The sequence below is a fragment of the Hydra vulgaris genome, chromosome 13 (genome assembly GCF_038396675.1).
Source record: "Hydra vulgaris chromosome 13, alternate assembly HydraT2T_AEP".
Lineage (NCBI taxonomy): Eukaryota > Metazoa > Cnidaria > Hydrozoa > Anthoathecata > Hydridae > Hydra > Hydra vulgaris.
In genome coordinates this window covers 55901613-55916816 of record NC_088932.1, presented here as the reverse complement: position 1 = coordinate 55916816, position 15204 = coordinate 55901613, and the positions used below count along the sequence as shown (strand labels likewise).

General features: G+C 30.9%; 1 protein-coding gene across 1 annotated transcript in view; it reads right to left on the bottom strand.

The window, feature by feature from the left end:
* Positions 1 to 14833, bottom strand: part of LOC101241013 (uncharacterized) — a 32633-nt gene extending 17800 nt beyond the window's left edge. Inside the window, exons 1-2 of the mRNA XM_065817026.1 lie at positions 14436 to 14833; positions 7938 to 8161 (exon numbers count right to left, since the gene is read on the bottom strand). Of these exons, the coding sequence (XP_065673098.1) occupies positions 7938 to 8161; positions 14436 to 14524 (313 nt within the window). The 5' untranslated portion in view covers positions 14525 to 14833. The remainder of the gene's footprint in view (positions 1 to 7937; positions 8162 to 14435) is intronic.
* Positions 14834 to 15204: the final 371 nt, after the last annotated feature.

Here is a 15204-nt window from a genome sequence, read left to right as displayed (position 1 = left end):
TTTATGAAGAGTATGGAGTTATGCAGGCGTGCTTATATACAGGTTAACAGAGACACAGTAAAACAGGTTGTTGCTAAATGTGATAAATGTTATTTGGTTGATCCTAATGTGATTTCATGGGATAAAGAATATCTTGCTGTTAGTAAAGTATGAGAAAGAATAGCCACAATGTTACTTATGTCGAATCAATTCTATATCTCATCTGTATTGATTGTGGCCCAAGCAGATATATATTATGGATACCATTAAGCAACAAAAACCCAACATTGGTTGTTCAATCATTAGAAACCATATTATCATCACTTAGACCTCCTAGATAATTTTAAGTCATTAGATCACAGATTATGCGAAACATGGTGTCGAAATGGGAAATAAAATTTATCCATCGAGCTGTTGAAATCCATTAGGAAATGGAATAGTTGAAAGAGTTTATTGCATGGTAAAAAAAAAAAAAAATGTGAGAGAAAAATGTGATATGTCTGTATTCTTAATCAACAACATTCCATCAAAGGATAGCACAAATTTTGAAACCAAATTCCTGAAATCAATAAAGTTAATTTCAAGATTGAAAAACTGTCAATAAAGTGTGGGTGAAACCCAAGCATACAACACCATGTGGGTAGGGGTAAGAGATTAACACCGAAAGAGAAATAAGAGATTTTGTGACAATTTGTTAAAGGGCAAGTGTATTTAATTATTTTGTATTTTTAGTTTTAAATCTAGAAAAATATTTTTTTCTTGATTAATAGAGTGCCTTGCCAAACAAAATCCCTTAGTTAATGTATGTAATGTATGTAAACTTGACTGTAGATGTCTATTTTAACTTAAATCGGAATTGACTCTTTGAATTGACTTATTGGAGGTTATTTGTCCCTTAAGTTACTTTTAATGTGTACATTTTTATATGGAACTATAGTTCCATATAATAAGCGCTGTTGTGTTTGCGGCCCTATTGTAACACGGTATTTCTTAAATTAAAACATTTTGAATACGTCACAGCAGGAGAGCGGAAAAACGTGCTAAAAGTAAGATGGGGGTTTTCTAGAACTTATTTGTATATATACAAAGTGCTAATGATAACAAAGAGATTTATTACTAAAAATATTCTTAGTGTTCATTTTCATATGCCCGTATACAACGTATCTAACATTGGCGACGAAGATGGGATTTATTGCATTACTTGATGGTTTAATTATTGGTGATTTTATTTTATGGTGTTTTATGGTTATTATTATGAGTAGTACAAATTGATTAGTGCGTTAACGTGATGGCTTCACATTTCGGAATTTTATCAGAATTCAACTCAGATGAGGATTGGGACAATTATGTCGAGAGACTAGATTTTTTCTTTATTGCTAACGACATTATTAATGAGGAGCAACAAAGAGCTATCCTTTTGAGTTCATGTGGACATGTGACATATAAGTTGTTCAAGTCTTTGGTAGCACCGGGAAAAACAAGCGATAGATTGTACACTGAGTTATGCAGGTTGATGAGCAACTACAAGAGCCCAACCCCAAATCCAATAGCCGAACGTTTCAAATTCAATTCAAGAAATAGAGACACTAGTGAATCAGTAGCAACATTTATTGCTGATCTCAGAGCTTTGACCACCCATTGTGCTTATGAAAATACACTGGATGAAATGCTACGAGGCAGAATAGTGTGTGGGATTAACGACTCTCGAATTCAGAGGAGACTACTAAGTGAAGGATCTAACCTTTCATTACAAAAAACATTAGACATTGTACTAACCATGGAAGCAGCAGCAAATCAGGCAGCAATATGCCATTTTTATCCTCTACCGAGGACAGAAGATTTATTTGCAACTTTGGCCGGCGGACAAAAGTTCACAAAACTGGACTTAGCATTTGTCTATCAACAATTACTTCTTGATGAAAGTTCCTGTGTGTTGTTGACAGTCAACACTCATTGAGGACTATTTGAACCTACACGATTACAGTTTGGGGTGCATTCAGCATCTGGAATTTTTCAATGAGAAATTGAGAAGCTTATTGGCAATTTGCCATTTACCAAAGTTCGAGTTGATGACATTTTAGTGTCAGGCTGGTCGGATGAGGAGCATTTAAAAAACGTTGAAAGGGTTTTAAATATTCTAGAAAATGCAGGACTAAAATTAAAGGAAAATAAATGTGTATTCATGTCACCCAAAGTTGAATATCTAGGTTTTAAATTAACAAAGGATGGGGTAGTACCGCTGGAGGACAAACTTAACGCAATCAGGAATGCTCCTGAACCGAAAGACACTGCCCAGGTAAAATCGTTTCTTGGCATGATCAACTATTACCACAGACATTTACCAAACCTAGCAACAATTGTGGAGCCACTCCATAGGCTTCTTAGAAAAGGCATTCCTTGGTTGTGGGACATGAAAGAACGGACAGCATTTGACAGTGCCAAAGCGGAATTATGTTCGTCTAAATTATTGATACATTACGATCTAAAAAAGGAGCTAATCTTGTCTTGTGACACATCACCTTATGGAATCGGAGCAGTGCTGGCACACATCACATCTGAGGGAAGTGAAAGATCGGTTACTTTCATATCCAGAACGCTATCCACAGCAGAACGAAATTATTTGCAAATTGAGAAAGAAGCATTATCAATTATATTTGCCGTGAAGAAATTGCATCAGTATTTATATGAGAGACATTTTACTCTAGTGACAGATCACAAGCCTTTGTTGGGTTTATTGGCAGAGGGAAAGCCTATTTCAGCCATGACCGCTGCAAGGATTCAGCATTGGGCGTTAACCTTTTCTGCTTACAACTATTGTTTAAAATACCGTAGTGGGGTTACACATGGAAATGCAGACTGCATGAGCAGATTGCCCATTAAAAACACTAAGTCACCAGTCGCAGAGAATATAATTTTAATGATGGAGCTATCCAGCACGCCAGTCTCAGCCAAAGATGTCAAAATCCATTCAGCAGGAGACCCAATCATAAGCCGAGTGTTAGATTGTGTTCTTATTGGATTGCAGTTTCCCAATGAAAAAGGATTTAAACCTTTTGTAGCTAGAAAATATGAGTTAGGAGTCAAAGGAGGAATACTAATGTGGGGAAACCGGGTTGTAATACCCGCATTGTTACAGGAGATGATTAAAAGAGTTACAGAGTGCCCATCCGGGTGTGGTATGCATGAAAGCTTTAGCGAGGAATTACGTGTGGTGGCCCAATATGGACAAATCGATTGAGGAAACGGTACACCGATGCCGGTTGTGTGAAATGCATCAAAGAAGCCCTGAAAATGCGCCAATACACCATTGGGAGTATCCAAGTAAACCCTGGAGTAGAATACACCTTGATTATGCAGGTCCATTTTTAGGACACATGTTTTTAATTGTATGCGATGCTTATTCAAAATGGATTGAGGCAATAGTGATGAAAAATGCCAAATCCGAAAACACCATTGAGCAATTGAGAGGTATATTTGCGGTTCATGGGATTCCCGAAGTAATTGTTAGTGATAATGGAACTTCATTTAGCAGGGCTGTCTTTGCTGAGTTGTCAAAAGAAATTCAATAGGACATATTTTTACAGCCCCGTATCACCCTTCTTCGAACGGGCGAGCCGAACGCACGGTGCAAACATTCAAGGAAGCGATGAAGAAGTTGATCGCTCGACAAGGCAATTCTATGGAAACTACAGTGAATCGATTCTTATTGGCATACCGAATCACCGCTCATTCGACCACCGGAATATCACCGGCAGAGCTTTTAATGAAGAGAAAATTACGTAGTGCGCTTCAGAGCCTAAAACCGGATCTAAAAAAAGGTGGACAATGTGATGGTAAAGAATTTCGGAAGTGTTCCGAAGTGGATACCGGGACGGATTATAAAACAGAAGGGACCAGTCAATTTTGAAATTTTAACTGACGACGTAGTTGTTCATCGACACATTGATCAAATACGGCTGCGATTTTCCGATTTACTGGAATACGATTCGAATCCCGTAATCACGTTTCCTGAAAGCACTAACCCTTAACCACCCCTTCAAAATTCGTTACTAAACCCGTTTTTGCTGCAACAAAGTACGTCTAACGCGAAAGAATTACCATACACAGAGGAACCAACAGCCAGCAATGCAGTGCAAAGTTACACAGAGGAGGACGGGGCTAGCAAATTTCCTCCTGTGATGGAATCGACTATTGCACCAGTGGAAGCACGCAAGTCAGGGCGACTCCGACAGAAGCCAAAACGGTTTCGGGATAGTGAATAAAAAAAAACTTAAGGTGGAGGTGTTGTGTTTGCGGCCCTATTGTAACACGGTATTTCTTAAATTAAAACATTTTGAATACGTCACAGCAGGAGAGCGGAAAAACGTGCAAAAAGTAAGATGGGGGTTTTCTAGAACTTATTTGTATATATACAAAGTGCTAATGATAACAAAGAGATTTATTACTAAAAATATTCTTAGTGTTCATTTTCATATGCCCGTATACAACGTATCTAACAAGCGCAAAAAAGAATTTATGTACACTCCACTTTTCCTATACCTACTTAATAGGGTGGTCCAAATTTTACACATTTAAAATACAGACTCCACAACCCTATAATTAACAACATATGATTAAAAAAAAATAGAATTAAAAAAAGTTTGAAAGAAAAATTTTTAGGGGCAGCTATAGTCTTTTGAACATCAGACAGGCTCCTAATATTATCAAGAAAAAAAGTTCTTCAAAATTATATCATGTTGGGTCTCAAAAGAAGCATAATTTTACAAAAAAATTTTAAAAACAGTTATTAATTTATTAAAAACATTAAGAAAGAAAATCATTACTATAATTTTTCGTAAAAATGCACATTTTTTATTTTCAAGTAAAAAATGTAATTTTCTAGGCAGTGAAATTTAAATTATTCATTTTTTTATATAAAGATAACTATTTTTGAAATTTCGCTTTTTTGAGGCCCAACATGATAGACTTTTGAAGAACTTTTTTTCTTGATAATATTAGGTGCCCTGATGTTTAAGAAACTATAGCTACCCTTAAAAAACTTTTTTTTTTTTAAATTTTTTGATTCCATTATTTTATTATATAGAACTCATTTAGGGTTGTGGAACCTGCATTTTAAATAATGTGTAAAATGTGAACCACCCTACTACTTAAGTCAGTCAATGTATATATATATATATATATATATATATATATATATATATATATATATATATATATATATATATATATATATATATATATTGTAATTGTATGTAGTTATAACTACACTGTGACTATGGTTATATCAGTCATTTTATGCATTGATGCACTTATTCTGACTCATTATTCTGACTTTATAATATATTTAAAAATTAAACAATAAATAAATATAATCATTAATAAACAACAATAATAGTTAAAACACATAAAACTACTTTGAAATAAAACATCAAAATAAAAAAAAAGTAAAAAACAAAACTTTTTTAACAAATAAGTACTAAAACTAACTTTTACTAAAGACTAATCATGTGTAGGTGCAAATAATGATTTTTAAAGTTATATTAAATAATAATAATTAAAATTTGCATTTATTAAAATGTATTAATTAGTTAACTAAAAGCAGCTAAGAAAATTTAAAATGTTATGGCTTTTAAGTCAAAAATTGCATGACATAGTATATAGAAGATAAAAATATGTACATTGCTGATGTTCAGAACGTTAATCTTTCTTACTCGAGTTTTAAATAAAAAAATCTAAAATAACATTAGAAAAAAAATTAAAAAAAGCAATTTAAAAAAGTAATGCAGTAACTTATACTTTAAGTACATTTTTAATGAGCTTTTTTTTTACTTCTACTAAAGCAAACTTTCTGACTGGTAATGTCTACTTGTACTTAAGTAAAACTTTACTTAAGTAACAGTACCTTTAACATAAACTTGTTCCACCTCTGATTTTAATATGCTTTAATTAATAGGCTTTTATTTATTTACACTTTACAACAACTAATAAAAAAAATCTTTTTTATGACTTGGTTTTTACAGTCTTGTACTTATTGATATTTACAAAAAAATATCACAATGGCTGTTTCACATCATTCATGTTGCTGTTTGGAAAGCTACATGAATGATGTGAAAGTTAACCCTTTCAATGTTTACTAGTTTACTTAAACCAGCTTTTTTTCTTTCAAACTATTTTTTTCTGAGAACTTTCTAGTTCACATAAGGACCATTTATTGATAGTTGTACTTATATAGATAAATTCACACCAGAAAAATCATTATTTTAAGTAGGTCTGTTGCAATGGTATGTCTAAGAAACATAGAATCTCAATATCTTACTTTGTTATTAAAATCATCCTAAAATCTCACTACTAAATAAATCTCAGATTCTTGAATGATCTTTTTCAAACTTTAATCATAGTAAACAGCTGTACAGATACACAGACTTGTAATTTTAAAAACTCTTTGAAACAAGTTGCATCTCCATAGTTAAAAATGTATTTTAATTTATCATGTTCAAATTCCATGGTAGATGCACTCTTGCTGTATGGAAACACCGCTTAGAATTTAAAAACAGTAATGGTAACACTATTACTGTATCCACAAACAACATCTATCGAATCTCTACATTAAATTTACCTCTGTCATCTATCGAATCTCTACATTAAATTTACCTCTGTTGTGATGAACGGAATTGTTGTTTTAGATTATGTAACAAGGAAATTATTTTTTAACTACACCTGCTGAACTACTTAATAGAGTGTCTTTGTGTGTTTCAATAAATAATTCCATGACCTCTTTAGTTTTTGAAATAAAAAACTACAAAAACGCTACAATGCTTGTATTGTTTAATGCTATATTAACTTGGTTGAGTGTGCACTGGTGTTTTACATTTCTATTAACTAAACTTAAAAAACAGCCAAGTATCTTGAAAAAAAGTTTGTTTAATTTTTTTAGACATTTGGAAAAGAAAAATAGCAAAAATAAAATGAATGTTTGAAGACAATACTTATTGAGTTTCATTTTTTCTCAATCTTTAAACTTTATTTAAAAAATATTGAGATGAATATTAAAAATAAGAGGTAATTACTCACAATTTAATAAAACATAAAAATTTTTTAGTAATGTTAAAATTAGTAAAGTTAAAATTTTAGTAATGTTAAAATTTTTAGTAAGGTTAAAATTATTTATAATACTAATTTAAAGATTTTTGACATAAGTAGATTATTAAGTTTTATACATGTAGAAAACTGAAAAAAAAATTTTAAACAGTCAAGATAATAGTTTATATTTAAAATAAATTTAAGGATTATTAACATTCAATATTTGAAATTTAAGAAAAATTTACAATTTACTTCGATCCTAGATATAAAAGAAAATTAGAATTTGATATGCTTAATTATTCCCTGATTCACTATGAAAAAAAGAAATTGTTTTCCCTGACCACTAAGTGAATTCCCTGACATTCCTTGACTTTCCCTGACTTTCACTTTCCAAAATGAAAAGATACTTTTGCCCCTTATTTTCCCTGACCGTATAAACCCTGAATAAAATAAAGGTATTTAGCAGGTAGGTAGCAAATAGCTGCAATTAATTGCAGGTTATATTTTCCATTTAAAGTTTATCAAACTGAGGTTGCTATATTTTGCATTCAAAAACTAACCTAAATTAAATTATGCCAAATTTAAAATCCTTGTCACTGTCTACAATGAATAAAACATATATAATAATAAAAATTATTTGTTTACAAAAACACCCATAATCAATAATTCAATCAAAACAAAATAAAACCAATATATTGTTTATATAATATGAAACCAATTTAATATTTAAGTATAAATTACTTTTATTTTATTTAAAATTCAAATTTGAAACAATTTATAAATTTATCAAAATATGATAAAAGAAAAATAATAAGCCTAAAGGACAATTTTAAAGTACTTATAAAAATATAAATTGAATCAATTGATATATTAAGCACCTTCATTAAATGGATTGCCATCATATTGACCAAGTATTATAACATAATCCTGTGTTTGTAAATATCTAGCACAAATACTACCAGTACATTGATAAATCATATTTTCGCATAAATGGAAATAAATTCTACAACCAGTTTGATTGCCGATATTGTTAATATAGCTACTTTTGGACATTGGTGGACATTGTGTATCATTCAAAATATCAAAATACCAATAATCTGGTCTAATAAAAAAAAAAAAGCATAATTTAAAACTAATTAAAAAAAGACCTGTAAAATGGATTATGGGAGCTAGGTATATTTAACATGTTAACTCTCTATGTTAGACTTTTCTTGTCACAATTTTCTACATTTACAAAAAAGTAAGCACCATATCTATAGAATAAACAAAGTATCCTAAAATAAATTCTCAAAAAAAAAAGTTATATATGAAAATATCTATATGTAGATAATAGAAATAGTTTAGGTCTACCTAAAGCCATTATTATTAGACCTACAGTTCTCCCTATTGATTTTTTAATATATGAATACAGACTTAAATTCATATAAACTATAACAAAGTAAAAATTATTAAAAGTACTAATTAAAACAATATGACTTACAACATTGTAACAATATTTAAATAGCTTTTAGTAAATGGAATGAATATAAACAATATTTCTTCTCAACTTTTAGAAAATGATTAACATCAAAGACTTAAATTAGCACGATCAATATATATACAATCCGCAAACTCAATTTAATTTATTGATATTTGCACTTACAGATGCTTGTTTATAACATATAAATTTTATAATTGCACTTTTAAATTTAGATAAGTTACATATTTACATATCCATATTTAAATTTCTTATATTCTCTTATAAAAAATTTTTTTTTTTTTTAAATTTATCTTCTTTTTCTATCTTTTATGGATGCTGCCATTTTAGTATAAAAACACATGAGTTAAAAATATTACCATTATTAAGCTCAGCATTATTATCGCAGACAAGCAAAAATATTATTTATGTAAGACACAGAAAAAAATCTCATTTATACTGATATTATCAATCATGCATTTTATTTCGCTTCATAATATTATATATAAAAAAGCAGTAAAAAACATTAATCATAATAATAATTACAATGATTATTGTGAAAACATGTGAAACTATAAAAATAACAATAATAATAATAATAATATGAGCTGCGAATACAAAGCGCACCACTTTTAAGCTGTGTTTGTCTGAAGAAAGTCATCCTTTTTTCTTAATTTTTTTTTCAAATTATTTACTCAAGGTGGTGTTACCAAAACTTTTATAACTTTTGAAATACTATAATTTTTTTCTGTGAAAAGAAAATAAACAGCAATAAATTGTTTTATCTTTTAACATTAACATTTAAGCAAAAGTTTCTTTGATTTTTGAATAAACACGCAGAAATGACAAACATAGTTGATTTTAAAAAGTTTAATCTTACTTTTTACCAAAAATAATCAAAAAATACACATTTCTGTTGTTTAATACATAATGTAAACATTGTTAGACCATTTTTAAAGCAAAAAACTTTACTTAGACCTAATGTGAATTGATAGAGGCATTATTAAAGTCAGACAGCAAAATTGCCAAATATTATAAAAAATGCTTCTTTTTTTTTTTTTTTTTTTTGAAAAAGAAGTTTGATTGGAAATTAAATATACTTATCAATATTAAAGATATTAAAGGCCTATTTAAAAAATATTTAAGTATGTGAAGAGAATTTCACAAAGTTGATAAGCTTAATCAAAAACCAAAATAAAATTAGAGTGTAATTTTGTAACATATTTAAGGTTACGTGGCGTAACATACATCATTGCTTTAAAATATAAACAAAAATTCACGCAAAAAACAATTTTAGTGCTTAACATGCCAATTTTGAAAACATATTTGATAACATTGCTAGAGGCGCAGAAAATAATTTTTTGATTTTCTTATTCATAAAAGGTTGAAGTATTACTAATTCTACAGACTTTTCAAAAATATTTTTTATTCAAAACAAATAGAAATAAAAATATAAATGCATTAAATTACTTTTTTATACAAAAAAATATAAAGTCTGTGGAAATCTAGATAGAACAGACATTCATTAATAAGTGCTCCAAACTTCAACCATCAACCATGAAGCTATGTTTCAAATCTTATTTGGCCTGAGACAGGTTTCCTATAAAAATCGCAAAAATCAGAAAAGATCCCAAAATATGACCAACATTTTACAACTTTTATTTCTATTCCGTTTAATGCAGATATTTATTTAACAAGGAAAATTAGATCTTTCATATTTTTTTAATTAGAAAATGAAAGAGTTTAAAGAAAAAAAATACTATTATTTTAAAGTTGTTAAATTTTTATAATTTTTATGTTTTATTTTTTTGCTAAACTTGTGATGTAATGCCCAATTTCACATTGTGTGAAACAGCCGTGAAGATAATATTAGCAAATAAAATATTTGCAGTACTATTTTCTAAAAATAAATAATGATAATAATAATTAAGTCGTAAACAGATTCTATCTGTTGACCAGCCTCACACCCCTTCTTCATCTATTAGGCTGGCACAGTTGTATTTTTAATACATTGTTTCCAATTTAGTATCTTGAATACTGGATCTTTTTGACTCAATGCATGGGTTTTGCTTGGGTCTCTGTTTTTATGACTAGGCAACTCATTCTATTTTCTTCTAATGAGGATACAGCTCTAAAACTCAGTTTTATGGTTCTGAGACCGGCTGGTAGTCAGGTTTCCTGAACTCTGTGGTAGCTCTCAGAGGCGGATTCCATCAACAGCTGAAAAATATCAAAGTATTAACAGTGCCATGTTGCGCATGAATGGTTTCCCTGATAGTACTTTAGACGTGCATTGCCGAGGCCACATTAGGAGCCCTTTGTTACAGCTTAGGGTTTATTAATAGTAATGTGGCAATTGCTTGGGCTATTAAACAGTGATCTGAGTACTATCTATGCCTTGAGCCAAGTACTTCAACAAATTTAAAAAATGAATAAAGTACCGAAAACTATAAAACACAAAAAACCATCATCATCACTAAGTTCTCTAAACCTATCATTCACTAATATTCGTGGTCTTCGGTGTGACTTTTCTTCTGCTGAGTCTTATCTCTTGCTAAGTTCACCAGACCTACTTGCTCTTTGTGGGAATAATTTGAGTTTAGCTGTCTTATATTGTGATCTTAGTGATGATGGTTATCTTCCTTTAATTCATAAAGACTCTAATAGTTACATGCTTGGCCTGGGCATTTATATTCGTAAGAATTCACCCATATGTCGGGAACAGTTTGAATTCGTAATTGAATTGAATTCGTAAGAATTCACCCATTTGTCGGGACTAGGTTTGAATCCACAGACTACTCTTTCATGTGCTATTGTTTAGCACCACTTCACTCTATCGCCTTTCTCTTTGTTCTATATCGCTCTCCTTTATCTCAAGACTGCACTCTTTTTGATGTTATTTCTGATCATATTGACCAATAACTCAACTTTTTAACTCGCGTTCCAGACAGCCAAAATCATTTACCTTCTCTACTCGACTTATGTCTTGTTTCTGATCCTAGTCAGTGCTCAGATTTACCACATTCACCTTTAGGTGCTTCTGATCACAGTTTGATCTCTAAAAAACTAATATCTCATTCTTCTTTATCACCTGAATCTCCCTATTATCGAACCTCTTACAACTACCTTAAAGCTGACTGGGATTCTTTCCGTGATTTTCTTCATAATGGCCCTTGGGCAGAAATTTTTCGTCTTCCTGTCGACAAATGTGCTTCTTACATAACTTGGTGGATTCAAGCTAGCATGGAATCTTTTGTTCCTTCTTGACAATTTCAGGTTAAGCATCACTCTTCTCCATGGTTTTCCTCACACTGTGTTGCTGCCATTGCCAATCGAAACTGTTACTTATATATCTATCAGCAAAACAATTCTCCTGAAAACAGACATCTGTTTATTACTGCTAGAAATCATTGTAAAAAGGTTGTCTAACGCCAAAGCCCGCTATTCTCTGGTCATGAAATCTCGTATCTCATCTCGAAAGTTAGGCTCTTGTGACTTCTGGAGAATCTTTAATAGTGTTAATAATAAGGGAAAATCTTTAATTCCACCAAAATTCTCTGGTATGGTTCAGACTTTGTCACCTCACCTAAAGACAAAGCTGAATTGTTTGCTAAAAACTTTTCATCAATATCATCTCTTGAATCCACTAGTTGCGTTCTACCTGATATTACCAACAAGCAGGTTGGTCCATTGCTTGACATTTGTATCACTCCAGCTTCTGTATCTAAAGTGATTTCCTGTTTAGACTCGTCTACAGGTTGTGGCCCGGACAACATACATGTTATTGTCTTGCAGAAGTGTTCTTCGGAGCTGTCGTTTATACTCTCAAAACTATTCAACAAGTGCTTATCAGAGTCTTCCAACCTGCTGGAAAGCAGCATCTGGTATCCCTATCTTCAAAAATTCTGGAGAGCAATCTGATTCGTCTAACTACCGTCCCATTAGTCTTCTTCCTATCATAAACAAGGTTTTTGAATCTTTAATTAACAAATACTTAATTTCTCATCTTGAATCTAATAACTTACTTTCTGACCATCAGTATGGATTTCGATCTTCTCGTTCTACAGCTGATTTGCTGATTTGAATCCTATTTTTTCAATCGTAGTATAAAAGTTGTCCTTGATAGACAGCACTCTTATTATTCTATAACTTCAGGGGTTCCTCAAGGTTCTATCCTTGGCTCTACACTCTTTTTAATTTACATTAATACTCTTCCAGATATTCTCACATCTAAGGTGGCATTACTTGCTGATGATACTACATTTATTCTTGTCATGATAAGAAGCCAACACTCTCTGATTGCTTGGAGGGGACATTTGAGCTTGAAAAGGATCTCATTTCTGCTACAGCATGGGGCTCACAGTGGTTGGTGAACTTCAATACAGATAAAACTTAATTTTTTTCAGCCAATCATTATCGCAATAACTTAGATCTTCCTATATTTATGAACGGTGATGTACTCGATGAGACATCTACCCTTCATCTTCTAGGATTAACTCTTACTTCTTCTTCTAGGATTAACACTTTCTTGGAAATGACATATATAAAATCTGTTGCAAAATTAGCATCTGCTAAGGTTGCATCTCTTTATCGAGCAAGACACTTTCTTACTCTGTATTCTATTCTCTATCTCTATAAATCTCAAATCTGGCCTTGTACAGAATACTGTAGCCATATCTGAGGCTAAAAATGCCCTTTCTCTTTTAGACAAGGTGCAAAAACGCATTGTAAACATAGTTGGACCTGCTCTTGCTGCCAACCCCTAACCATTATTACATCATCGTAATGTTGCTTCTCTTTCTCTTTTTTACAGATACTATAATGAACACTGCTCTAAAGACCTAGTGCCTCTTGTGCCATCTACTAAAATTTATTCTCGTGTTACACGTCATTCAATTAAGCCTTATCTTCTTTCTGTGACTGTTCCTAAGTGCTCCAAAAACTCTTATTCATCTAGTTTTTTAACTCAAACATCAGTTCTTTGGAATTTGCTTCCTCCATCTTGCTTTCCTGATTCATATAATTTAAAATCTTTTAAGTCGTCTGTCAATCGTTATCTTTTCTCTTCCAGTAACTTTCAACTTTAATTAGTGGTTGCTTGCAGCCTTGTTGGAAGCGAAGATGTTTAAAAAAATAATAATATAAATAATTAGATAGACATACATAAACACATGTAAATATCTTCCACATTTAGCTTTGGTTAAAATGTCTTTTATAATATTATACTTAAATAGCACCCTGCAGGGGTTTCAGTAAAACATTGACTGAATTTAAGCATTCGGGAAGGTACAAGATATGAAAGACAATAATTAAAGCAATAACTTTATTTTTCTAATTTTTTTGTTTAAAAAAATGCCTGGATTAAGGTTGGAATTTTAAAATATAATGAGTTATGCTATTGTTGGACAGAGTTGCCTAAATCCACTAAAGTAAGAGTAACTTTATGAACTTTTTAACGAGTAATTTTGCAGTAACTTTTTATAAGCTTTTTATTTTTAAAAAGTAAAAAATAGAAAGAACTGAGAAAAAAGAATTTAAAACCCGAATTTATACATAAATATATATTTTTTTAACAATGTTTGGTCATATATTGTGAAGTTTAGATTGCTAGTAGTTTTTCACTTCATGGTTTGAAGTGAAAAACTACTAGCAAATGTCTGCAGAATATAAGTCTTTGTAAGCCTTTTCAGGTAAAAATTTTTAATCTGCAAAGATATGTACTTTTGACTTTCATTGTAAGATATGTCATAGTTTGTTTATAAACTGATATATCTTGCAATCATCGCATTAATGTGAAGGTAGATTGTGTACAAGTTAACATTACACTTAGCATACCACTTTTCAATATATTAAATAAAACATTAAAAAATTATACAACAGCAAATCATAACTCCTTTGACTCAAAGTAAATGATGTATACCTTAGTAAATCACTAGCGTAATATCCTTCGGGCCCGCAAAGATCTGCATTAACATAAAATATGTGAAAAGCTATTAGAAGAAAGAACATTTTAATGAGTAATAAATTTTTTGTAGGGTTTCAATTTTTTCTATGATGAAGGCCTCATCAGTAGAAAACATTAACATTCAATGTTTTCTAGGCGACGACTTCGACCGATGATTATTGATCAGTTGATTATTAGTCAGTTATAAATTTTAGCTCATGACTGCTTCCACATCAGTCAGCATACGTTGACGAAATTTTGAATATCCGATTTTGATTGACCGAATTATCATAAGTTTATTAATTAGCTGAGCTGAAGTCTTGGGTTCGCAATCAATTACAGCTCCTTGCATTGTTTACGTGTTTATTAAAACCGGCAATGTTGTTACAGATTAAATAATAAGGTGACCCAAAGGCGCAAAAAAAAAAGTTTTTTCAGAATTTGAACGTGCCAAGGTTTCCTATCTACACCACGTAAAGAACCTACCTAAAAAATACTTTAATTTTACTATGTTTGAAATAGCTAAAATTAAAAACTGATTTAATTCAAAAATAAACCTCCGTAAAAATGGAACATGTTCAACTTTATTATGGAAATGTAATTTTAAGTTATTTGTTGAAACTGGTTGCTTTAATAAAAAAAGTCACTTGATTACAATTATTTTCTAACATCTCTGCATTTAGTCAACATGCCTTGAGTCTGTGGCGTGTTTTCGGAGACAAGATTTTTGAGCTCTCGAAGATCT